We start from the raw sequence: 26,953 nt of genomic DNA on the forward strand, positions 1-26,953 counted from the left end.
TAAATGCTTCTCAGGTGGGAAGCTGTTCTGTTGGGACAGTTCTCAGTCCTTCTTGAATGAAGGCTGTTCCTCTGTATTACTGACAGTACTCTGATCCTGAGTGGGCTCATGGAATTTTGTACTTGCTTGGACAAAAGCAGAGTTTAGAATGCTCTAAAGTAATATTATTTGACCTTCTGGATTCTTCTGTTTTGATTGGCCACCTACAGCTTATCTGGCAGTTCATGGGACTTCTTCTGGTGAAAGTTATTTATAGCAGTAGAGGTTGTGTGTATCTATAAATACAAGAAAGGGGCATATAAACTAGTAGTGCTGAGATCTGCCTCCTTCTCAATACAGGTGCTGACAGAGCTGGAATATTTAAATGTTGCCTACAACTTTCTGCCCAGAATTCCTGCTCTTGGGCTCCATAGCAGGGCTAAATTGGTGGCCCTGATCCTGCGGTACAACCAGCTTGACAGTATTAATGGTGAGATGTTAATGGGTGGTGGGCTATGAGGGTGGTCGGGAAACTAGGTTGTGTGGTATCAGAACTGGGTGAGGATTGCAAACTGAGGCTGCAATGAAATTGGTCCCCGTGACTCTTTTGACCATAGTCTGTTTCCTTTTCTACAGGTGTGGAACAGCTAACTAGTCTACAGCACCTGGATGTTGCCTATAACTTGCTGTTGGAGCATGCTTTGTTGGCACCACTATCCTTACTGCACAACTTGAAAAGAGTGAGTAAAGGGCTGCTTGGCATGATGGGGTCCCTTTTCACCTAAACATTCTGCAGAGCTGGGGAAGTTATCCTAGTAACACTGACGCATGGAGGCACGCGAGGTGTCTGTGTGGCCCCCAAAATAACAGAACTTGTGGCATTAGAAATGTGATAAATTTGTATTTCTCCAGCAAGATAAGTGGTCAGTGCTATAAAAATGTAGTAAAGGAGGTAAAACTTTCATAGTTTGTATTGTTCAGTTGATCAAATACAATTTCTTTCCTCCCCCCAGCTGCACTTGGAAGGGAATCCATTATGGTTTGATCAGAACCATCGAGCAGCTACCATGTTGCATTTATCTCCTAGGGTCATTTCCAGTGATGTAAGTATATATAGTGTATGCTGTAGTTTCACAGGTTAGACAATAGATAGCATATTCCCCCAACATTGTTGAACTCTATTTAAATATATGCAAAATTAAATGCTGTGTCTCCCCCCCCCCCCCCCCTGGCATCCTGGCTATTTCATTGCTTATTTCCAATTACAGGCTAACGGCTGATAATTTCCTGGTTCCCTCCCTGTCATGTTTTTTTTTCCGGATTGCCGGTAGATTTTTGTGACTTTGCATATTACTGTTAGAAGATGAGCAACTTCATATCTGTGTTACTTAAACACCTACTGGTGTATGCTGTTTAGACTTGATGTCTTAAGTTTTTAACTTATTAATTAGCCCTAGACTTCTGTTCTTATCGCTACTAAGATTCAGCTCTTCCCCCTCCCTCCATAAAAATTACAATTCTGTAAAACATTTGCCCAGTGTATTTTGGTAGGAAGACCGGCCCAAAGGATTATTTAATCTTATCTGTAAGCGTAGAGTGCTTTCACTCCTTTATTGAACAGTTGTGCGTCCATCTGGCTTCCTACTTTTGTTGTATTGTTTTCTTAAATGATCCTCACAATGCACTCCTCAAAATCTTCGCTTGCCTTTTTTCTGTGCTCCTCTCTTGTTCTTCTCATTTAGATAAGTCTGACTTCTTAAAGGAAGGCTTCTGCCTTGTAAGGCCTCCTTGACAATGTTTATTAATCACACTAACAGCTTCTTGGCCTGATATTTTATGTGTATAGACCCACGCACCTTTACCTGAATATATATGTTCATTCTGTCTGAGCTTCTGTGAATTCCAAGCATCTATCTAGAACAATCCCCTCTTTTGAATTCCTTTTGAAATATATTGTGCTTGGACATTTGGGGAAACTTTCTATACATGCTAAATTGAACAGTCTGTCATCTGTTATCAGTCAAACAGGGTTTATATTGCACCAATCCCTGGATTTAATGCCACCCACCATTAAATCCAAGTTCCCCTCTAGCTGCTGTGCTCCATGATGGTGTTGTCCAGAAACACTGTTAGACTCCATAGATTGCACTTTTTTTGTTATGGTCGCAGGATGTACAGTCCCAATATACTGAAGCAATATAATTAATGCCAAGTAATAAATAAATTAAGGGAGGAAAGCTACATAAGGAACAAAACCTCCTTCCCAAATGACTTATCTATGCATGTTTCTGAATCAAGTACAGTAGTTGGAGAAGTTGCTTTGTCATTGCCTGTGTGGCAACTCTGACAGAATTCAGGGGTATTATGTCTACATGGCTGGTCAAGATAGGGAATCTTTAAGAACGTCCCCCCCACCTTTGAAACGACATGCCCCAGGGTTCACTAACAGAAGTCCCTCTTAACAGTTTCAAAAGTGTTGGGGTAAAGGCAAAGTACATTGAAGCTATTGGGCACGTTTAAAGAAGCTCTTTGGGGTTCAGCAGAGATTCCGAGTCAAAATTTGCCCTTTGCCACCTCCAATACAAGGTTAAGAATAAACCAAGGACTGTATGACTGACTAAACATGCCAAGACTTAGTTCCCCATTTACCTATTGCCAGGGTGCTTGAAGATTAAGAATTGTCTAGCCTCAGAACAGCCTTTCTGTTGAGGCTGTTATTTTAGTGATAGAGAGATAGGGGTGCTGGTGTCCTGACTGTACTTGTTTCTCTCATTCCAGTTCCTCCTTGATGGAGAAGTGCTGTCTACCTCTGACCTGCGGGTGAGTGGGGAAATTATGGCAGCTTTCAAGGGGATGGGCAGGGAGATGGGTGTAGAAAGGTTGAAACGCTTGGGACTCTTTAGCTTGGAGAAACGTCGACTGCGGGGTGACATGATAGAGGTTTACAAGATAATGCATGGGATGGAGAAAGTAGAGAAAGAAGTACTTTTCTCCCTTTCTCACAATACAAGAACTTGTGGGCATTCGATGAAATTGCTGAGCAGACAGGTTAAAACGGATAAAAGGAAGTACTTCTTCACCCAAAGGGTGATTAACATGTGGAATTCACTGCCACAGGAGGTGGTGGCGGCCACAAGTATAACCACCTTCAAGAAGGGTTTAGATAAAAATATGGAGCAGAGGTCCATCAGTGGCTATTAGCCACAGTGTATGTGTGTATATAAAATTTTTTGCCACTGTGTGACACAGAGTGTTGGACTTGATGGGCCGTTGGCCTGATCCAACATGGCTTCTCTTATGTTCTTATGTTCTTAGAGCTTCCTCCTACTGGATCAGCCTTTCTCATGCTGAATATTTCCTAGTGTACAGTGGTTCACTTGAATAACAGCTGGCCAGTGATCACTTATGGGACTGCTTGATGCCTCCCTCCTGAAGGGATGGCTGAGGGTACACAGAATTGTCCTACTGGCTGTTTCTTTAAAAGAGGTTTGAGAAAGTAAAGAAGAGACCTTGAATGGGCAATCTTACCTCTTGGGTTCTCTGTCTTTCAGCATCTGTCCAAACTGGATAAGGTGGTGGTTCGTCTACTGTATACACCTGCTTCTGAGAGGGCCCTGACAGACCGTAGTGCCCTGGAAAGTTCTTGTGCGGCAGACCAAAGTGATAGCCAATCTGCTGGAGAGAGCAGAACTGCCAGGCTGCCACCTCAGAAGAAAACAAAGGTGGTCCTACTAGTTATAAAGGGATGGGGCAGGGAGACTGTCTTGTGGTGGCAGCTTTGGTATGTGTTCTCATGCTAGACAAGTAAGGTGAGACTTTGACAGTAGTGTAAGAAAAAGATTCTGGGAATGTATGTGGTGTAGAGCTGAGTGTCTAAAAGCAAAGTAGTTTGTGCGGCCTTCTGAAAATTGCTGCCACAAGGAAGAAAAATCCTTTACAGACCTCATTGCATAGGAAACCTTTTAAATGTGTAACTGTTTATCCTGAGTAAAGTTAACTTGGACTAAAATGCCAAACACTCCTAAAAGGCTTTATCTTTTATTTTAAAAGATGTGAAGATATTGATAGCAATATGGTAACTTAACCCTGTCATGAAAGGAGCCCCCTTTAGCTTTTACTTACAGCCTATCTTTTGCTTCAGGGGAAAGTCAAAGTGCGCAGAGCCAGCATCTCAGAGCCTAGTGATACAGACCATGAACATTCAGCGCTACCTCTCTCAGCGGGTAAGAAGTGAATCACTGTGGGACTGTTATGTAGGTTTGGAATGGGTGTAGGATTTTTAGGCTCTGCCGGGTACATGAAAATTTCTGGGTTTGTCTTCTACCCTACCTGGGTTCGTCTCCCACCCTACCCCAGGTGTAGTTCGACAACACCAGGAAGAAATGGAGCGCATGGACAGTTTCCGGGATCGTTTTGGTGCACACTGGCTCCAGTACAGAAGGCACCTAGAAGCTGGACAGACAGGGCCCAGCACACCCTCTAGCAGCCCCACAACAGACTCTATGGGCAGTTCAGCTGAGGCTTCTGAACAAATCAAGAGCACAGCGGCAGAGCAGGAGATTGCTGATGTTGCAGAAGGAAAGGAACTGGAGTTGCCACACGCTGAAGCTATCCCAGCAGCAGTGGAAACGGATTGTTCAGCGTCTATAGAAGAAAGAGATGAAGAAGAGAGACCGGAAGGTAAACTACGTAACTCTTAGATCTGTAATTTCTGTGAGGGGCGAGGCTAGGATATTTACGGACTGCATAGGGTTGTACTGTATGCTTAAGCATGGTACTACCTTGGGTGGGGTAGGAAGGCTTTAGTGCAGCCTCTCTGCGGCTTTCTGTTTTTTGGATCTCATGAACCTTGCATTTGTCCTTGCTGAATCCCATCTCTGGCTCTGAATCCCAGCTAGGCTGGCTTTATCTTATCAGATCTCAGAAGCTAAGCAGGGCATATGGAAGGGTGACCTCCGAGGAATACCAGGGTCATGGCACAGACGCAGACGATGGCAAACCATCTCCAGCCCATCTCTTGCTTTAAAAGCAAGTCTAGCTTGCCACCTAGTGTTGGATAACAGCAAAAGAGCTAAAGCTAAAACTCGTGGTTCCAAATGATCTTCGGCTCTCCTGACTATTCTGCACGCAACACCATACAATAATGATTAATTACCTCTGATTAAACATTTTCTGTCTTTGAAGCTATTATTTGGCCAAAGAAGCTGGTTTTTTTGGCAGAATGGGAGGCTCAGTAACTCTCTGGAACCAGTGCTTTCAAATGCAGGCAAGAAGCCTAGGGTTCTGCACAGCTGTGCCTGGAGCACTTAGACATTCATGCTAAACCTGGGGACAGCCTGGAGTTATACCTGTCACATTTCATGTGAAAATACTGAGTGTCAAGGCCTGATGGTTGGAGGAAAACAATCTGAACTCCTAGGCAGTTCTACCATAGACCTAAGAAGTTTGTCTGTGCAATGAAATATGGGACACATTTAAGCACATTTGCTCCAGTTGAAAGAACTGGCTTTAAGCACCCCTAAACTGAAATGTACTATTGTTTACATGGTAGTCTTATGGGGATTCCTTTCTTGGTTTCCTTCATGCAGCGCAGGTTGTCCCTTTCCTGTCCAGTTTTCCTACCTATATACACTTTCTGACCACTTAAGTATCCTTGGTCCCAACTTTCTTAAATGGTACTGACAAAACAAATGTTGCAAATCCAATTATACAAACTTTGTCAAATTGTACAAATCACATTAAAAATGTGGCTGTGTGAAGTCAATCTATCCTGTTAATATTCTTTTTTTTTTTTTTATTTTAACCATTTTATTTGAATTTACACAAAAACCTTTAACATAAATGCATTGTACAAATTGGGGTTGCTTGTGGAATATACAAACGTAAGCATTCCTTATTACATTAACTTAATATTATCTCCAATAGCTTTATTATCTTATTAACAACTCTTCCCTCCGTTATCTCTCTTCATTAAGCCAATCATAAAATTTTCTCCATTTTTCAATTGCATCAGTTTTAGATAAACCTCTAATCATATTAGACAGAATATCCATTTCAGCGACGCTTAGAATTTTTTTTATTAGCTCATCCCTTTGAGGTATTTCTTTCCGTCTCCAGATTTTTGCAAATAAAATTCTAGCAGCCGTTATAATGTGGACTGTAATATATTCGTCTTCTCGTGGAGTGTTATCTCTAACCAAGGACAACAGCATCATCTCTGCTTTCAATTGTATATTTACCTTTAAAATCTCCCTTAATAAATTATAAACCATCACCCAATATTTTTGCGTTAAGTCACATGTCCACCAACAGTGAAAGAACGTACCTATCTTTACTTCACATTTCCAGCACTTCGGTGAGACCGTAGACTTGATTTTACTCAACCGGGACGGGGTAAAGTACCACCTGTGGAACATTTTGAAGAAATTCTCTCTAAAACTAACCGGTTTGATTATTTTATAGTTGTTTTTCCATAAGGTGGCCCATTGATCTCTCATAATATTTTTCTCTAGGTTCTTAGCCCACCTTAACATTGTCTCCTTGACCACTTCATCTTCTAGGTCCATTTGTAGGACATAATTATATACCCTCTTGATTAATTTATATGGGCCTGACAGTATTAATTTATCAAAATCAAAATTCTGCCTTGTAAATCCTGTAATTTTATCTCTGTTATATTTTGCCGTAATCAACACCAGTGTCCACCAATCTATCTTCATTCCCTGAATGTCTAACTCCTCCTTATTTTTTAATTTGTCCATGTCGTCAAGGAGGTCACTATATCTGATTGGTTTTGTAGTCTCCCATAGTTGAGGCTGCACAGAGGCTTCTTCAGGTGAAATCCATCTGGGAGTCTTTCCCCCATAAATCTTATTTTTGATCTTGAACCAACATGCTAAAAGAGACTTCCGGATCAAATGGTTTTTAAAATACGTCTGAGGTTTCCTTAGATACCAGAGGTTAGCATGCCAACCGGCTTGGAGGTCAAAACCTTCGATCGCTAGTATACGCTTATTCTCTAGAAGTATCCATTCTTTTAGCCATAAAGTCACACAAGCTATGTGATATACTTCTAGATCTGGGAGAGCCAAACCTCCATTTTGCTTCTTGTCCAGTAAAATTTTCCATCTAATTCTGGGTTTCCTGCCCTGCCAGATAAAAGATCTAAACTGCTGAGTAATTTTAACAAAAAACGGCTTTCTAACCGCAAAGCATACCATTTGTAGCAAAAACAAGATCTTAGGTAATATACACATCTTAATCAAGGCTGCCCTTCCCATAAAAGATAATCCTAAATTGTTCCATTTTTTAAACAATATTTCCGTCTCTTTTAAAAGTGGTATAAAGTTATTTTCATAAATGGTACTACATCTATTTGTTAGGATTACACCTAAATATTTTATTTTTTGTTCTAATTTGCAGCCCATCTTATTCTCCAGTTCCTGAGATGCTAAGTCCGACATATTTTTCGTTAGAATTTTCGATTTCTGTTTATTTACTTTTAAACCTGCTACCTCACCATACTCAGATAATTCCTTTAAGGCCTCCTCAGCTGACTCTAGAGGATCTTGAAGAATTAAAGCCATATCATCTCCATATGTCAAAACTTTATATTCCTCTCCTTTCGCTTTAACTCCTTTAATTTTAGCATTTGTCCTAATCGAATTATTCAGAACTTCCAAAGATAATATAAATAAAAGAGGGGACAGCGGGCAACCTTGTCTCGTACCTTTCTCAAGTATTATCTCATCCGTTAAGTCTCCATTAACCACTATCCTAGTTGATTGTTTATCATAGATCGCTTGAATATTTTTTACGAAATCTCCTCCACACTCCAATTTCTTAAAATTTTCAAACAGGAAATTCCAATATTCTTGTTAATATTCTTCGAAGGGCAAATATATATTGTTTAAACAAGATTGCATAAAGTAGAATTTTTACTGAAAAACCAAACACAAAGATCCTACAAAAAGAACAAGATATTATTCTTGCCTACACATTACTTTCAGAAAAGGAGAATCCCATTGCTTGTCTGGCCTTATTTGCTTTCCTAATAACTTTTACAGAACAGACAGTTTGGCTTGGTTCAGTTGTCCATTAGGCTTGTTCACAAAGCAGTAAACCATGGCTTGCTGGGGGAGGAGTGCATGTACCATACCATGCCTTTTTGTCTCCTTGAGAATACACCCTCTTATGACAGATTCTGTTTTTACTAAATAGGTTGCTTCTTACCAGTTCAGCTGTTCCCAGCACTCCCTCTCCCATTTTCCACTGAATGCTGTCTTGCCTGTCAAGGCCCACTGATCTTGCGCTGATCCCATTAATATTGATAAATCCCTTCTTAGTAGGCAGTGACTTGGAAGTCGGTGCTTCCTCTGGTTACATACATTGTGTACTTGATTTGTCCTCAGTAGCATTGTCTTCATGTCCACCCCGACAGTTAGCTTATGCTGAGAATGAAGGTCTTATGCAGGTCCACACAGCTGGATTTGCATCTGAACTGAGCTTTCAACTAACATGTATGATGCCCTAATCTCAAAATTAGTTCAGACAAAATTAGAATCATGTTCTGGCAAGATATTCCTAGTTCTTTGCAATTTTTACGCATCTATCGCACGGTAGTTTTCATATGTGCTACTATTTCTATCACAGCATGGAATTTCAGCCTTGAAAGCTCTGTACGTAGATTCCAAAGGGTTGGGTTACTATGATTCTGAATGCTGCAGCAAATGACTTAATTATCTTTATCCTTGCAGCGGACCTCTGCCAGCCGGTGCTGGTAAGCCAGATAGAAGGTGATGGTGACCCAGACCCAGACTGGATCTTCCTGCGAGTTACTGCTCGACATGTGATGGAAGTTGAACTGAAAGCAGCCAAAGTAGTACACAGGCTAGAAGTGCAAAATCTGCAGAAAATAGAGACATCGGAGATACTGTGGAGAAGACTGGTGAGCTGAAGTGGCTTTTGGGGAGGAGACAATTTCTGGTTATCTGCTCACCATGTTGCCCATTTTCTCAAGAGCATGATCTTGGCTGAGCTGGTTAAGGCTGGTTCTCCTGAAAGGGATTTGGTGCATGTTGTTTGTACGTATGTCCTTGGTTCTGTAGAGGGATGTACAGTATAGAGCCCTGGATGGTAGGGCAGCATTGTTGTAAAAGGTGTTAACCTCCACTTGCTCTTCATGCTCTTACTCTTTTCATAGGTTCTGTCAGACAGAGCAGCGAAGTCAACAAGGCTTCTTGTTAAAGTCTCTTGCCTGATAACCTTTCTTGCTCCTGCCCTTCTCTTCATGGATGTGAGGATAAAACAAAGGATAGCACAGTTGTTGTTTTTTTGTCTCAAGCTACTGCTTGCATTGGCTTTTCCAAACTACTGCTGCTTCACTGACTATTGAGCAGAAGCCTACATTTTACACCTGGTATATTCAGAGATGAAGCTGGAGCTGGCATCTCAAGTCACTTGATTTCTGAAAAATCTGTCTCCTGGAAGGCCCAGCCAAAGTCTCTGGGAATCCAGACTTTCTGTCAATTTGTATTTGAGTTGGAGAAAGGTTCTACCACGTGCTGCTACCACCCAGTACAGCTTACCACCAACAAATTGACCATCAAATCAAGGTTTTAACTACTGGTTCTTTGTAGTGACACTTCGGGTCTCATTCTGTGATCCATTTTCATGCTAAGGCATGGACACCAGTAGCAGACAAATATGCTGTCATGGAAGTGGGGAGCTTTGGATGGGAAGGGGATCTGACTGAAGCACCCTTTTCTGGGCAGCAGAGAAAGCCATTTCTCATTCATCTCTTCCACTTGTATGTTAACCCTTGGAACAGGTGATGCAGTTGTCACTAACCTGTTTTGGGGATTTTCCTACAACTTGGTGAAGGCTCAAGTTATGCCCCCCTTCCCTTCTAATTCCTTAGGCCACAACTCCTTGTACTCCTTTGGGGGCGGGGGCAACAGTGGGAGGGCTTTTAGTGTCCTGGCCTCACTGATGGACCTCCTGATGGCACCTGGTTTTTTTGGCCGCTGTGTGACAGAGTGTTGGACTGGATGGGCCAATGGCCTGATCCAACATGGCTTCTCTTATGTTCTTACGTACAAGAGGGATACTGCCTAGTTATGCAACCAAGGCTGAGACATGAAAATTGGTAGGGGAGGACTTATCTCCCCAAACCTTATCAGTGTTTTTCAGCTTTCCAAATGTATCCAGGAAAAAAAATTCCCCCAAGATTCTGGATATATTCAGGAATTACTTGTGGATCCAAAAACAGCAGAGAGGCAGTAGGAGATTGCTCCTGCATCACAGCTGCTTATTGGGCTTCTTCTGCAGTTCCTTTAAAATCTAAAGGGGAGGGACGGTGGCTCAGTGGTAGAGCACCTGCTTGGGAAGCGGAAGGTCCCAGGTTCAATCCCTGGCATCTCCAAAAAAGGGTCCAGGCAAAGAGGTGTGAAAAACCTCAGCTTGAGACCCTGGAGAGCCGCTGCCAGTCTGAGAAGACAATACTGACTTTGATGGACCAAAGGTCTGATTCAGTAGAAAGCAGCTTCATATGTAGGAGGGACGGTGGCTCAGTGGTAGAGCATCTGCTTCAGAAGCAGAGGGTCCCAGGTTCAATCCCTGGCATCTCCAAAAAGGGGTCCAGGCAAATAGGTGTGAAAATCCTCAGCTTGAGACCCTGGAGAGCCGCTGCCAGTCTGAGAAGACAATACTGACTTTGATGGACCAAAGGTCTGATTCAGTATAAAGGCAGCTTCATATGTTCATAAAGAGTATAGAAGGCAGCTGTGCTAGGGGAGCAGACTGTTCCTGCCAGTTCTGATTGGCGCTGGCTTCTCATACAGCCAAGAGGGAGTTGACGGGACTGGGTCTGAAGGTCAAATCGGGTTGGTTCCATCACACCCTTTAACAGCCCTGCATAGAAAATAAAATTCTTAACTCTGTCTAGTATTAGCAAAGATTTCAGGTTTGCACGGCTGGTAACATCATTAGGGTTTGTAGAATCTTTCGGGATCAAGTGCCGTGTTCTACTGGAGAAAGTTTTCCTTCCAGACATTTCGTTCTCAGCTGTGGAGAACATCCTCAGTGGCGTTGCAGCCGGAGCAGGCGCTCAGACCTTCTTGGCTGCTGTGCATTGAGTGGGGCCAGGGCTGCTGGAGAGCTGCTATTTCTAGGCTGGAGGGGGTGTGATGAAAGGGCAATTAGTTTGTGGATGTGCCCATTGTTTGGTGGGGCTTCCTGGAAGGGTAGTGATAAGGAAACTGGCTGTTGAATGTGACCATTGTTCCGTGTTAATTGCTGGGAGGGTTGGAAGGGGTTTGAAGATAAGGAAGATGGTTGTTGGCTGTGCTGATTGTTCTGTGGAATTTGCTGGTTGTTCTGAGACTTTCTGCAATTTATAGTCTGTAGGGTGTTTTGCAGAGCTGGGTACCAAGATTGGTGGATGAAAATGCCTTCTTCCTTTCTGTTAAAATTGTGCTGGTGTTTGTAAATCTCAATAGCTTCTCTGTTCAGGCGGGTATGATAATGTGAGACCGTAGAAAGGACTTCAGTTCTTTCAAAGCGGATGACGTGGTCTCCTTCTTGAAGTGCATGTTCAGCTACAGCTGATTTTTCTGGCTGAAACAAGCGACAGTGTCTCTTGTGTTCGGTGAGACGGGTGTTGAAACTGCGTTGGGTAGTGCCAATGTAGACTGCACCACAGGAGCAGGGTATTTTGTAGACTCCAGGGGTTGAAAGTGGATCTGAGGATGTTCTCCGCAGCTGAGAATGAAACGTCTGGAAGGAAAACTTTCTCCAGTAGAACACGGCACTTGATCCCGAAAGATTCTACAAACCCTAATCTGTCTAGTATTTGCTGTTAATCTACTGGAGAGGGAAATATTTTTGCAGTAGTATGAGTGACTTCTCTATGGGGAATTCCACTTCGTGCTAATTTGGCTAATGCTCTGTGTCTTAAGAGGCTGTTTCATCTGTGTCTCTACACCATGGTTACACTTTGGGGTATGGTGATAGGGTTACCAGCTCTGGATTGGGAAGCTTTTGGAAGTTTTTTGGGGGGGCGGGGAGTCAGAGTTTGGAGAGGGGAGGAATTTCAGTGGGGAATAATGCCAGTGGGTTATAATTCCAAAGTGGCCATTTTTTCTGGGGGAACTGATCTGTCACCTGGAGATCAGTTGTAACCCCAGGTCTCCAGCTACCACCTGGAGATTGGTAACCCTATATGTTTGTGGTGTCCATGTCTTTGCTGAAAGGCAGTTCGCATTCTGTGACTGGATTCTGTCATAGTGCATCTTCCATTGGACGCACAGCATTCTGTCTCCTCAGGTTTGGGGAGGTGGGAAGAAAAGCTAGCCATTATAATCAAATAACAACAACAATAATAATAATGATTATTTATTGCACTTGATTAATTGCCCCATCGTGGGCAATGAACATTATGTATTATAAAAACAACGTATAGAGTAAAAACTGACATAATTTCAATTTTAAAAATCTTTGAAGAGCCCAAATGATGCACTGTGGGTTTTTATCTACCTTCTTGAATGCCAGGGCATCAGCCTGGGTGGGGGAAAAGAACTTACAAAGCATCTGGAGCAGGGGTGGGGGAGTGGAAAATGAAAGGTGCCTGCCAGATGACAAACTGTTGCTGTCCTCAGGCAAAGCCTGGCAGAACATCTCTGCCTTGCAGGCCCTGCAGAATTGCATCAGATCCCACAGGGTGCTGATGTTATCTGGCAGAGATTTCCACAAGGTCGGGGCCAGGACTGAGAAGGCCCCGGCCCCGGTTGAGGCAGCCAGACAATTATAATGTGAAGATAGACTAGAAATTTTTTTTGCTGTGTGTTGTGAACTTTCCAAAAGAGCAGTGGATGAGCACTTTGGTGCAAAGCTTCAGTGCCCTTTCAGCTGCTTCTCTGCGTGACTAACAGGAAAAGAATTACACTAGCTGCTGAATGTTCATAAGGTATATAGGCCACAAAACAATTTTCGGCAGGAAGGTTTGTAGAGAACACTTAAGGACAGTGAATGGCTGCAACGGCTGGGCTCATTGTGGGCATCTTTAGGTTAGATGCTAGACTGTCTATGAAGATGGTACAGAGAAAAGAAACTTCACAATCAGCTTGTAGGGTATTCTCATCAGAAGCCTGACTCTTCCTGACAGGACTTGGAGTGTGTGTTTCCTGTTCTCACACTGCATTTCAACTACATCTGCAAGGAACGTCAGAAGCGTCGATACATAGTGCTGGATGATCATCCTGAGCTTCGTGTACAGGTGAGGATATGTTTGGCGCCTAAGTACGCGGTAATGGAAGGTGTTTGTAAAGGCCTTAGCTATCCCAGGATTAATTTGTGTACCATAAAGTTGTTTGGTAGTCTTAGCCTTGCAGATCTGAGTCTGTTGCATCCTCCCCTGCTCTAATCCCATTGTGCACATTCTTTGCTGCCCTTCACAGGAATTGCTGAGAGTGTTGAAACCCACCCTGGAAGAAAATGGGAAGAAGGGCAGAGAGCAGGCAGAGGGAGGTCCAAAGCTCCAGTGCTTGAAATGTACACGGGAGTTTGCTGCAGGCTTGCTTTGTCAGCAGAATCCGGGCCCTGCTGAAGAAACACCAGCATTCTCTGAGCGAGGTATTTGTGGTGTCATCCCGCACCTTCATTTGTGGCTGCGTTTTTATTTGATCCATAAGAGTTCGGGCAGGGTACTCTGAAATACAGGAATTGGGTTTGGAGAGGGTCTAACAGTGCTTTTCTAGTAATTTTGTTTACCCAAGACAAGCTAGCAAGCTCATTTTGTAACCCTTGCCAGCTCTGGATCACCTTTCTACTTTTTAGCCTCTGCTCCCTGACTGTAAAGTGAGAATCTTGGCCTAGTTAGTTAGGGCTGCTGTAATGCTCCAAGGCTTTAAAGAAGGAGGTAAGAGTGCTGACAAGAGCCCCTGACAATTATTTCAGTTTCTGACCACTTGAATTCTCTTTTCCAGTAAATAGAAGATAATCAAAATGTGTTGCCAGACTTGCTTCCTGTTGTATTTTCCTTATCCACAGCATTTTCTGAAGCTGCAGGGGCTTTGAAACCTTTAACTATCAGGTTACTTGAAATGTTCCAGTTACCTTTTCTTGGGAGGGGTGTGCTAAAGATGCATTTGCATGGGGTTTTGGGGAATTCTGAATACAAAAGAGACAGCCTGTCCTGGAGTCTCTCCTGGAGGAACAGGTTCATAATTTGGGATGCTGCCCGATCCTGTCCTACAGGTGGGCGCTCTGCGGCACATAGTGCCTTTAACAGCCTAGGATGATATGCCAGCTATGGCCATGGCAAGGAAAATGTGATCTGGTTGCATTGATCCCTGCTGTGATCACGTCCAAGTTAGATTACTGTTATGTGCTTTATTTGAAAATAGTCTGGAAACTTCAGTTCATCCAAAATGCAGCAGCAAGGCTATTGTCATTGGGTGGGACACAGTAAGTAAGTAAAATTTTATTTGTATCCCGCCCTCCCCCGCCGAAGCAGGCTCAGGGCGGCTAACAACATTTAAAAGTGAACAATACAATAATAAGACATTAAAATCACATTAAAACCAATCAATAATTAATTAAAACATTTCTAAATCTAACACTATTAAATCTGGCAGTAAACATTAGGAGTGGGGAATCAAGCCCGGTTCTCCCAGATAAGAGAGCTCTGGCTGACCCAAGGCCTTTCCAGCAGGTGCAAGTGGAGGAGTAGGGAATCAAACCCTGTTCTCCCAGATAAGAGAGCTCTGGCTGATCCAAGGCCTTTCCAGCAGGTGCAAGTGGAGGAGTAGGGAATCAAACCCTGTTCTCCCAGATAAGAGAGCTCTGGCTGACCCAAGGCCTTTCCAGCAGGTGCAAGTGGAGGAGTAGGGAATCAAACCCTGTTCTCCCAGATAAGAGAGCTCTGGCTGACCCAAGGCCTTTCCAGCAGGTGCAAGTGGAGGAGTAGGGAATCAAACCCTGTTCTCCCAGATAAGAGAGCTCTGGCTGACCCAAGGCCTTTCCAGCAGGTGCTGGATCCACAGGGATCATATCACTGCTGAAATATCTACATTGATTTCTGGGCAAAATTCAAAGTGCTGGTTTTTATCTTTAAAGCCCTAGACGGTTTGGGGCCAGGATACTTGAAGGGCTGCTTCCTCCGTTACTGTCCAGTCTGCCTGTTAAGATGTGCTTCACAAGTTCTGCTCTCTGGGCCCCCACCTTCAGAGCTGTGTGTGTGTGTGAAGTCTCACCTGACCCTACAAATTATTGACCTCCAAAACAATCTAGCGTTAATAGCCTTGCTCAGCTCTTGCAAACTAAGGATCGTGGTTTCCTTGATTGAGTCAATCGTATCGGTCTCCCTCTTTCCCTGCTGCTTTCAAACTTTTCCTAGCATTATTGTCTTTTCCAGTGACTCTTATCTTCTCATAATGTGACCAAAATACAATAGCCTCAGTATAATCATTTTAGCTTTTAGCGAGAGTTCAGGCTAGATTTGTTCTCGAACCCACTTATTTGATTTTTTTGGCTGCCTGTCTCAGTTTCCTTCTGATTTCTTGGTTGCTGTCTTCCTTTTGGTTGATGATGGACAAGGAATAGAGAATCTTTAACTATTTCAATTGCTTCAGCATCAACAAACTTGTGTAAATTGTTACTTTTGTCTTCCTGGTGTTCTGCTGTAATCCTGCTTTAGCACTTTCTGCTTAACCTCCATCAGTAGTCATTTCAGTTGTTCGCTGTTTTCTGCAATTAATGTGGTGTCATCTGCATATCTCAAATAGTTAATCTTCCTCTCATCTATTTTCATTCCGCTTTTATCTAAATCTAATCCAGCTTTCTTTAGGATACATTCTTTATACAAGATAGGGAGATAAAATACATCCCTTTTTGACACCTTTGCCAGTTCGGAAACCATTCTGTTCCCCCATATTCTGTCCAAACAGTACCCTCTTGTCCAGAGTACTAGTTATGCATCAAAACAATCAGATGTGGTGACACACCAGTTTCTTTTAAAACCAACCACAGTTTTCCATAATCCATACAATTAAAAGCTTTGCTGTAGTCTCTGAAACGCATGAAAACATGGAACTGCCTTACGCCGAATCAGATCCTTGGTACAACAAAGTCAGTGTCGTCTACTCATACTGGCAGTGGATCTCCACAGTTTCAAGCAGCAGCAGAAGAAGAATTGCAGATTTATACCCCGCCCTTCTCTCTGAATCAGAGAAGCTTACAATCTCCTATATCTTCTCCCCCCATCCTATGAGGTGGGTGGGGCTGAGAGTGCTCTCACAGCAGCTGCCCTTTCAAGGACATTTCAAGGACAACCTCTGCTACAGCTATGGCTAACCCATGGCCATTCCAGCAGGTGCAAGTGGAGGAGTGGGGAATCAAACTCGGTTCTCCCAGATAAAAGAGACCACTACACCAAACTGGCTCTCAGAATTGAACCTGCAACCTTCTGCATGCCAAGCAGATGCTCTAACACTGCACAACAAGCTGATTTTCTTCTGAAATTCACTCATGATATGCTCCAATATATTTGCAACTAGCATAAGTTTGCAACATGATCTCTAGTGCCTCTTCCTTTTCTGAATCCGGCTTGAACATCTGGCATTTCTAATTCCATCTATGGTAGTCTTTGTAAGATTCTGAGCATCGCTTTACTTGTGTGTGAAATTAATGCAATAGTCCAATAGTTGCTGCCGTCTTAGATGTTTCCTTTTTTAAAAAAATTGGAATGTAAATTGGTCATTTCCAGTCTGTGGGCCATTATTTCATTTTCCATATTTGTTGAATATATACTTGCTAAGTTTTTGATGGGTTCGATTTCGTGGAATAGCTCTGATATCCTGTCTACTGGTGATTTGTTATTCCCAATTGCCCCGAGTGCAGCTTTCACTCTGCTTTCTAAAACTAGGTTCTTCAAAAGATTCTTCTTTGAAGGAATTGGTCATCCTTTCATTTCTTCTGTATAGTTTTTCAACAGAACGGGCTTTTTCAGTAGTAGTGACTTGCTTGTGGAATTTCCTTCCCCTTGAGACTCATGTGGCACCTACATTTCTTTCTTTTAGATGCCAGGCCAAAATGCTTCTGTTAGCCCAGGCTTTTTATTTAAGGGGTTGACTTTTTTTTTTTAAAAAAAATATTTTAGTCTAGACACTGCTACTGTCAGAAGTCTGTAGCCTTTTTAAATTTTGTTTTTATGCTGGGCTGGGTCCACCCCCCCCCCCCCCGCCCAGTGCTGGATGTTAATATGTTGTAAATGCATGTTTTATTTTGTAAGGCACCTTGGACAGATTCATGGAGAGACAGTGTAAACATTTTCTAAATATTAGTACACAAGTTTTTAAATAGCACAAATGCATTAAATAATTTCAAATCCGTGAAGTAGCGCACAGAACATTTAGTTAAACAGCAGAGAGAACTGATTTATTTGGCTTCCTCCTTACCATGGAAGGAGACTTCAGAACTCTGGGGCCACCTCCAGTGAAGGTCCTGCTTCTTGCAATAGCTGTTGTAGCCTTCTTGTAGGGTGGAAGTTGACAGTAGGTTTGGGGGGGGGGAGTGTTTATATGAGATGAGGTATTACCGTTGCCTGAGACAATGAGGGCCCAGACCATCTAGCTTTTTAAAAGTTAAAACTTGAATTGGGCCCAGAAACAAACTAGTAGCCTGTAAAGATTTCTCAAAATAGGTGTAATATGAGTATGCTGATCCACACCTGCACAGCTAATGCAGAATGCTGTGAATGGATTAAATTTCTAAGCCATCTCTTAGGGAAGCCCCATACAGTCCACTGGTGGTGGAAAGCGCTGTCAGGTTACAACTGACTTGTGGCGATCCGAAGGCAAGAGACATTCAGGGGTGACTTGTCATTGACTGCCTGGACTTCCTTGGTAGTCTCCTGTCCCAGTACTAACCACAGCTGACCCTGCTTAGCTTCCAAGATTTGATGAGATGGAGCTAGCCTGGGCTATCCAGGTCATTGCGTAGAGTACACAGAGTAATCCGACAGCTGCCAAGTATGAATGACCGGCTAGCCCTCAGTTTTCCAGTAGAGGTCGCAGCTAGTGTATTGCTGAAGCTGATGAAAGCACTTCAAGCCACAGCCACTGAGATGTCATCAACAGTGTAAGAATACCCCAAAGCTGCAACCCAAGAGTGACGTCATCCATGACAGGCATTTTCCTTACTGGCCCACTGAGGCCTCCACTTTTTCCAACAATTGTTTTGGCTGATGTTAAGTCAACATCCAATCCATCCATAATTCCAGATCTGCATTCAAAGATGCTACCACCTTGCCTGGATATAATGAAAACAAATAGAGCCTTGTGTCATCATGCTGATGACACAGAGCCCCATATACCATTAGTCATTGTCTCAATTATTTGCTTGGCTTCCCTTTTCTTTTTTGGGGGAGGATGCTTTAACACTGAGCTGAATTTCTTCTGGTAAGGGACACCTTGGATGTTGTCTGTTCATGGGAATTCTTTTGATTAAAACAATTTTATCGGTAACATGTGGTAATAAATCTATTTCTTACATCTTTAAGAACTTCTTTTATCTACCCCATATATTACTTTCTACCCACCCCTCCCCCCATTACTTGACCCCCGCTGGTGGTGTTTACTTCAAGTGCAAATATTTAAAGGTACCCTTAACTATTAAAACAAAAATTTATATTCTTTTTTTTTTAAACTTAATCATTATCAAAAAATTGTCCAATGTCCTTTTATTTTCCACTCTTTTTCTACATATCTGCTAAACTTTTTCCACTCCGTCTTAAAAACTTCTAAATCATAGTCTCTTAATGTTCTTGTTAATTTGTCCATTTCACTCCCTGTCATAACTTTTACAATCCAGTCCCATTTCTCTGGTATTTTTTCTTGCTTCCACAACTGCGCATACAATGTCCTAGCAGCTGAAAGCAAGTACCAAATTACAGTTCTATCTTCTTTTGGAAATTTTTCCATTTGTAATCCCAACAGAAAAGTCTCTGCAACTTTCTTGAATTCATATCCCAAGATCTTAGAAATTTCTTGCTGGATCATCTGCCAATACTTTTTCGCTCTTTCACAAGTCCACCACACATGGTAGAAAGAACCTTCATGTTTTTTATGTTCATGGGAATTCTTGAGAGCATGCTTCTGCACGTGGATGTACTTTTCTCCCTTTCTCACAATACAAGAACTCGTGGGCATTCGATGAAATTGCTGAGCAGCCAGGTTAAAACGGATAAAAGGAAGTACTTCTTCACCCAAAGGGTGATTAACATGTGGAATTCACTGCCACAGGAGGTGGTGGCGGCCACAAGCATAGCCACCTTCAAGAGGGGTTTAGATAAAAATATGGAGCAGAGGTCCATCAGTGGCTATTAGCCACAGTGTGTGTGTGTATGTATAAAATTTTTTGCCACTGTGTGACACAGTGTTGGACTGGATGGGCCATTGGCCTGATCCAACATGGCTTCTCCTATGTTCTTATGTTCCTAAGGAAGAAGGATAAATGACTCATAGAGCTTTAGCATTCTGTTAAACTTAGGTCCTGCCAGGGTGTCTGATGCTTGAGTTTCTTTGGGTGCTGTTTGTGATTTGTTTTTGTTTTCTCCCATTTCAGCGGCTTCCGCTTTCACTGAACCCATGATCTGCCCCAGTTGCTTCAGTGACCACGTGGTCATCTTACCCTGTGAAAGGCACCCCAGCGTACCACTGCCCCCTCAAGAATGTCTTGATGAAAGTCAAGAGGAAGGCGTGTCAGGGAAGTTTTATATCGGAGAAGAGAACTCTGAAACGGGAACCAGCTCCAGCACCCGGACTCAAGAGCTGAGCGGTGACCATGGCAGTACTGTGCATTCCAGTTCCCGCAGCTCTGAAGGGGGCACTGGGACCAGAAGGGATTTGGGTTCCCGGCACTGCTACTCTTCCCTTAGCCACACAGACACCAATGCTGGGAGCTTGATGGGGAGCTATGGCTACAGCGTTTCCCGAGGAACCACCCCTTCTCAGCTCTCCCTGAGCTCAGAGTATGAGGAGCACTGGAACCTCAGCCCCCGTGAGTAGTTTTTTGCCACTGCAGCTGGGGTGGTCTGTGAGGCAGCGGGGAGAGCTAAAAATGGATTCTTTCATAGCACAATGGGAAAGCATTTAAAGAAATAGCATTCTCCACTCGGGGCCACAAAGCATACCTGTGTATTCTTGCTAAGACTGCTATTCCTCTAAAGAGAACATTGTTTGTCAGAGTTAAGAGTATTGTACGATTATTGTTTTTAACAGCTTTTTTTTTAGCAGCTTTCAACTGCCATTTTGAAAGATGCCAGGGGCAGGCCCATAGATAGAAGAAGATGATATTGGATTTATATCCCGCCTTCCACTCCGAAGAGTCTCAGAGCAACTCACAATCTCCTTTCCCTTCCTCCCCCACAACAGACACCCTGTGAGGTGGGTGGGGCTGGAGAGGGCTCTCACAGCAGCTGCCCTTTCAAGGACAACTTCTGCCAGAGCTATGGCTGACCCAAGGCCATTCCAGCAGGTGCAAGTGGAGGAGTGGGGAATCAAACCCGGTTCTCCCAGATAAGAGTCCACACACTTAACCACTACACCAAAATAGAAAATGTTAGGTGGGGGGTGGCCCAGGGGATAAAATGTTATGTGGAGGGGCCACTGGGCCCAGAATGACATCACAAAAGATGTCACAATTTTTAAAACCCCCAAACCCTGGGCAGCTGGCTGCAAGATAAATAAAAACCTTACATGACAGAGTCCCCTCCACAGAGAAGGCTGACCTATCCCTGCTGTTTTCCCCATCTCTTCAACTGCAGGTTTAGGAGAATGGGAGAGGAGAGGGCAGCAGGCAAGTTCAGACAGCACTTCCTCATCCCAGAGAGGGATGGAGCAAAGAGAAAAGGGAGTGGCCCCTCCAGCTTCCTGCTCTTATTCAGATGTGCGGTGTTTTGACTTGGCACGGAGCAAGAGAAGGAAGCACCAGGGCAAAGAGGGAAAGGGGACGAGCGCCTGCTTCTCACTGCTTTCACTACCCCCGCTATTGCTGGCAGGTCCCCTGGCCACTGCCAGCTTTGGCAGTGGAAGAAGTGCCTCAAGGATCTGTCCTGGCCCTTTTTTGTTCAACATCTTTATCAATGATTTGGATGAAGGAATAGAGGGAATGCTTATTAAATTTGCCGATGATACTAAATTGGGTGCGGTTGCAAATGCAGTAGAAGACAGAAACAGGATACAGGATGACCTTGACAGGCTGGAAAACTGGGCTAAAACCAATAAAATGAATTTTAACAAGGATAAATGTAAAGTTCTGCATTTAGGTAGGAAAAATCCAATGCGTGGTTATAGGATGGGGGAGACTTGTATCTTGTCTATTAACTAGTTTTGCTGTATAGGGTATTTCAGACTTCCTCATGACCAGCTCCTACGTACACTTTTTCTGCACACACACAAATGTAATGGGACAGGTAACATGTATCATACAGACACCCGGAGCCGGATTGGCTGCTGTTCCTTATTGATCACTGTTGGAAAGTTGAGTTTGCTGCCAATATGTGGAAAAGCCTTCAATATATGATTTGCTGGAAGAATAAACAGATTACATTTTTGTCACTCTCTGATCTCTAGTCTCTGAAGACAAGAGATCAGAATGTGGGAGGAGAAATGAAGCACAGAGACTAAAGGAAGAAAAAGGGCAATGGACGGTATTGTGAAGAGACCTATGAGATAACAGTTGTGCAGATGGTAGTTGTTCAGAGAGAGCAGTTCTATGGGATATAATAATAATAATAATAATAATAATTTTTTATTTATATCCCCCCTCCCCGCCAAGGCAGGCTCAGGGCGGCTCACAGACATGGAAAGTGCTATGAATTACAGTAAATACGTTATACGATAAAATACAATAAAATACATTAAATAAATAGATTAATTAATTAAAACCACAACAGATAAGGTGCTATAATACAAAACGATGTATATCAGATGGCTGGATGTCATTTCAGGATTCAGTCTTGTAGGCCATCTGAAAAAGGGTAGTTTTACATGCCCTGCGGAACTGATTATAGTCCCGCAGGGCTCGAACCTCGGCTGGTAGTTGATTCCACCAATGGGGAGCCGTTACTGAGAAAAATGCCCTAGTAGGGGATAAAGGCCCATTGAGTAGAAAAATTGGGTGGTGAGACCTAGAGAGTGGTGGTCTGCACTCCTTCCACATCCAGGGCCCAGTGAACTGCAAGCACATGACAGCGGAGCGATGTGACAGCTAGAGTGGTGACCTCAGTGGTGTCAAGGGCCAAGGCTGTTGGTAGCAGACCAACAAATAGGGTAAGGAAACAAAAGCACCAGGAAATATATCACAGGGAGGAGCCAGCCAAGGGACCGTCGTGGAAGAGTTGTCTCCACTATTCAGTGGCCTTGCTGTGCCGTACTGCTGTTCTTTCCAACGTGCACGTCAACGGAAGCAGGAACTGTGGTCCTCCCAAATGGCGGCTCTAGAGAGGAGCGGTTGGGACCCTGTGCCCCACCTGAGGGTGCTCACCCATGGGTTGAAGACTGCTGCTATACGGTGCAAGAAGAAAAGGACCAGCATCACGGTCTAAAGAAAATGCTGTTAAAACGTAACAAATCTTTCTGTGGCTTATACAGCAACATAGCCCCCCTTGAATGAAGGAATGTATTTGTATGTGGTCCTGAGAGTCATTTGAATTGAATGAATGGAAGTGAGCATCCACCTATGCCCTTTTCCCACTCCAGATGTGGAAGTTGGTTTCTCATAAGGCTTTTTATTATAACTCGATACCCTAAGATTTTGAGATGTCTGTCGTAGTTGCTGAACTGCAGGATATGTGAGTGGATGATCAGACAGGCGTCTTAAGGAGCTGCTTGGAGGGGAGGTGCTTATGTGAGCCGACCAGGCAGCAGCACTTCGACATCCTTCTGAATAACAGGGCTCATGGCTGCATTTTTCCTTCCTGCTTGTAAGAACTTGAAAGGCAGGCATGCTCAAGAAAAGTTGTAGCTTCAAAGCTGATTGAGCTAATGTGACCCACCAGTGGCTTGAAGGATCCGTATTGGAAGGGATTCTAAGCCCTGTGTAGATAATAAAGGATGCAGACTGTCAAATTGCAGGCTTACATTTATTGATCTTACTGCTGTAGCCTCATTGACTGTTGCTTGTTACCTTGCAGCCTCAAACGCCATGTTGACCATGCAGGACTTTTGTTCCGTGGACCATCGTCTCAAGCTTTATTTGGACATGGAGGTCTTTGATAAGTCAGAAGAGTTCAAGTGTTTCCTAAAGGTATAAAAACCCCCCCAGTTTGCAGCACAATTCGGAAATGGCTATATTGGATATGACCATCTTTTTTTTACTTAGAAATGGCCTGAAACAGGAGGTGCTCTTGGAGTTTCAGTACTGGATAATTGCTTACGCTGTCCTTTCCTCTTTCTAGGTTGCTGTAGTGAAGAATGGCCAGCCTGGAGAGTTTCTTACACTTGTGGTGGTTTCAGATGTCCGGCTGTATTTTTTGGAGATTAAGGGAGAGATCAGGTGAAAAGTTGCCTTCCAGTGTGGTGTTATGCTTCGTTTCCTGACTTGACATTCCCTTGTGCTTACAGTTGTTGAGAGTTTTAAACATACCAAGTCACACCATTGGTCCACTTTTCTTGCTGTTTACTAGTAGTGGCTTTCCATGGGCTTGAGCAGAGATCTTATCCACACCTAGGACCTTCTGTTAGCAAAGTATGTGTTCCCCAGTGGAGCTCTGGGCTCTTCAATCACTGCTCTTTCCAAGAACACTCTTACCCCTGTCTCAGTGCTAGTGTCTACTAGACATGGCATCCTGTGTTCCCATCTCCCTTCCTACGCTGTTGAGTAATGTGGGTATTATCTATATGCTGACTCACATTTGGCTTATCTGTGCCTAGGGGGCAGCCATCAGATTGGCTGAAGAAGGGTGACTTCCACAGCCTCTGCAACCTCTGTGCCTGGGAGGTGGGACTGTTCCACCAGAGCTTGCACATTGACTTTGAGAACCCATGCGCTTCCTACACTCTGCTGCTTCGCAACCAGAACCGCTGCAGAAGATTCCTGCAATGCCTGACATGTAAGACAGGGTACTGGATACCTTGATGTGTGAGTGTTTCCCTAGGTAGGGATGCATGTGTCAGCAGCTGTGGGGATAGTGAAGGGTTTGAGCTTGTAGTGTGGCTCCCCTGAAATGGGAGGGCAAGAAAAATAACTGATCACAAGCTAGTGGGTGGCTTTGCTGTTAGTTTGGCCTCAGATCTGCTTACCTTCTGGTAACCTAACATAACCCTGCTTAGGCATGGGATTCCTCCTATTTTGATTTATTTCAAGGGCTTACGACTTTTGCTCAGATAATCTTAGGAATGCCATTCTACTCTATACACAGTGTGTTCTGATGCATCCTAGGCTGTTTAGGGCTTTTGTGAAGAAGGATTCTTATTGGAACAGTGCAGTGTAGTTCTTAATAGCTTCTGCTTGCTGACAATCATACTGGCAAAATTATCTGCCTGGCGGATGTATCAGTTACATAATAGTGTCCCCCCCAATACCCCATCCAGATCTCATGCGGGAATTGCCAGCCAAAAGCCAGAGAGGAATCCCAGATGTTACCGTGGCAGAAATGAGTCCACATCATCCACTATGGTAAGTAGCCTGTTGCTCTTATATGGAGTATGATAGATGCCAGCAGGCAATTGCTGTAGGTATGATTGAAATATGACATGGTAAGTTCAGCTGTGGTGGAGAAGGGTGAACTGGATGGCAGCAGCAGCTGAAGATGAATTGTCTCGCATTCTCACCCTGGTTGCTTGTGTTTTAGGGTATTGCTCGACAAAGACCTAGCAAAAGAAGCTGGAGGTGGCTCAGCCAAGCCTTTCTTCTACCTCTTGGCCTATCTCATCCAAGGTATGGCATTTGTGAGCTTGCTTTTCCTGTAGCTGTCTACCTGACCACTGCGATAAGAACTGTGTGGTTTGGTCTCAGTTCACCAGTTGCCTGTGTAATTCTCTTCTCAGGAGCGTCTGCCTTTCCTGTGACACTGCTCAGCACCCATAGCAGTCTTTTCTTGGTGGAAGAAGATCATCAGAGGCAGAAAGACCCACCCTTCTCTGGTGCAGAAGGTGGTACTGAGAAGCTGCCAAAGAATAACTTCCAGTTGAAAGAGAGTCAGCCAATCAGCAGCATCAGTGGCGTCATACTCTACCGTTTCTCCCCTTGTGACATGAAGCTGCAGCTTTATGATGAGGTAAGGAATGGTGTAAATTTTGAACCTTTGCGTGGGAGGGTACTAGGTAAACACTTAGTGACATCTTCAGAATTGTACTGTTTAACAAAGTTTGAAACTAGTCACACAAGACACCTTTAAGACCAGCAAAATTTTATTCAAGGTATAAGCTTTTGTGTGCACTTCCTCAGATACAGTTGCTGCTCTCTCTCTGTGCCCTGTACATTCTTGACTAAAACAAAGACCTGTCCCTGAATAAAAGAACAGTTCCAGTCCGGCCGGGAACATATTTTGGGAGCCTTCAGGGGTACGACACCAATAGTCCCACAGAGAACTGCACTATGAGTAGAGTTACATAGTGTCATGTTGTGTGCCAACTTCCTGATTTCTGTTCTGCTGTCTACCTCTGCAGGTCCTGAAGGTGGAGAGTACTTGGCACTTACGTACAGACTGTCCAGATCTTCTGGCTGAGCTGGTTGAGTGGCTGCGAGTTCCCTGGGAAGAAATGTTTTCAATTGCTCTCAACAAGACAGTGCTTGAGGTGCTGGAGTGAATGAGGGAAGAGTATAAAGGGTTCTGACTGCTGTATTTCTTTGTTTAATTAGAAGGATTTTTCTTGGGCTGCCTCCTGATCTCTGCTGCAGTCTGACTGTTTTAAACTTTGCCAGATTTCAGACAGCAGCAATGTCTAAAAACTGCAAGTGGGGCAGCTTGCATCTAAGATAATAGTTTTGGCAGAGATTTGGCAAGATTTGTATTTGCGCTATAAGACCTGTTAGTGATTTTGTAGGCTACTTCCTGTTTGGCAGGAGACGAGTTTAGTCGGCCCACAAACTACTTCCTGTTGCACTGAAAGACCAAGGTGCCACCCTTGGGTCACTTTCTAAGCTGTCCACAGTAACCTTCTGTGCACTTGTCACTTTCTGTTGGGTTGCAGTTGCTGGGGATCCTGGAACAGGGCTTGCCAACTAACTAGACCAGTTCTGGACTGTGCATAGAACTGAATGGTGCTAGCTTGGCTAACGGGGCGCGTGCATTGTTGGTATTCTCAAGGCAGATGCTCAGAACTGTTTCTAAACATCTGTATATATGGAGAACTCGCTGTCTAGGCTGGTCAGGAACTGCACATATTGGCAGAACCATTTAAAGGGTTTCCTTTGGTTATTGGAGCAAGGTGTTCAGGAGTCTCTTGAGTGCAAAGATACCTGGGTATAGGTCACTGGAAGCCATAATCTTCCTCAGCTGAGCGAGTTTTTAACTGTGAGACTTTTTATTTTCAATAAAAAAATTGTTATATTTATTAAATTCTGCTGTCTTGGGTGTGATGTAACATCAGGTATGGGTGAGGTTTTGCACGCAATTACTGTTTCTCTTATCTAACACTAAACATTTCCTATGCAAGTTTTAATAACATAGTGGTCTTAAAGCTGCAGGAGTTGGAGGTCAGAGGCAGATCGACGGAAGCAAGGCTGCTCCTTTCAAGTGTGTGTTGAACCTAGCGAAGCAGTAGGATTCAACGGGTGAGGGTCCAGTGCTGACTTTCATTTCCCCCTTGGAGTGTCTCTGTGCCATGATTCCCTACCTAGATAGTAACCAACAAACCCAGTAGAATTAGAATTATCCCTTAATTTCCAGAGAAAGTATGCATCCTCCAGCTTCTGTTGTCCAGTTTTGTAATAGGAAATGTCATCCTGAAGTAAATATGGAGCAACTCATTGC

The 26,953-nt window shown here is 43.6% G+C and overlaps 1 protein-coding gene and 1 non-coding gene across 3 annotated transcripts in view; both read left to right on the forward strand.

Annotated features, from left to right (window-relative positions):
- STK11IP (serine/threonine kinase 11 interacting protein) overlaps positions 1-26,539 on the forward strand; it is a 41,693-nt gene extending 15,154 nt beyond the window's left edge. The window contains exons 8-25 of one of the 2 annotated variants that reach the window (XM_060262826.1): positions 340-469; positions 616-719; positions 993-1,082; positions 2,758-2,799; positions 3,531-3,701; positions 4,121-4,202; positions 4,336-4,659; positions 8,736-8,926; positions 13,142-13,252; positions 13,434-13,608; positions 19,600-20,034; positions 23,171-23,283; positions 23,435-23,532; positions 23,910-24,088; positions 24,570-24,654; positions 24,830-24,915; positions 25,026-25,255; positions 25,647-26,539. In XM_060262826.1, coding sequence (XP_060118809.1) covers positions 340-469; positions 616-719; positions 993-1,082; positions 2,758-2,799; positions 3,531-3,701; positions 4,121-4,202; positions 4,336-4,659; positions 8,736-8,926; positions 13,142-13,252; positions 13,434-13,608; positions 19,600-20,034; positions 23,171-23,283; positions 23,435-23,532; positions 23,910-24,088; positions 24,570-24,654; positions 24,830-24,915; positions 25,026-25,255; positions 25,647-25,787 — 2,787 coding nt within the window. In that variant the 3' untranslated portion in view covers positions 25,788-26,539. Of the gene's footprint in view, positions 1-339; positions 470-615; positions 720-992; positions 1,083-2,757; positions 2,800-3,530; positions 3,702-4,120; positions 4,203-4,335; positions 4,660-8,735; positions 8,927-13,141; positions 13,253-13,433; positions 13,615-19,599; positions 20,035-23,170; positions 23,284-23,434; positions 23,533-23,909; positions 24,089-24,569; positions 24,655-24,829; positions 24,916-25,025; positions 25,256-25,646 lie in introns of both variants that reach the window. The other variant, XM_060262827.1, reaches the window with a different exon arrangement.
- TRNAL-CAG (transfer RNA leucine (anticodon CAG)) lies at positions 10,542-10,608 on the forward strand. Its single transcript has one exon. It is a non-coding gene; the product is annotated as a tRNA-Leu (tRNA).
- Positions 26,540-26,953: the final 414 nt, after the last annotated feature.

This window comes from Heteronotia binoei, chromosome 21, assembly GCF_032191835.1.
Source record: "Heteronotia binoei isolate CCM8104 ecotype False Entrance Well chromosome 21, APGP_CSIRO_Hbin_v1, whole genome shotgun sequence".
Lineage (NCBI taxonomy): Eukaryota > Metazoa > Chordata > Lepidosauria > Squamata > Gekkonidae > Heteronotia > Heteronotia binoei.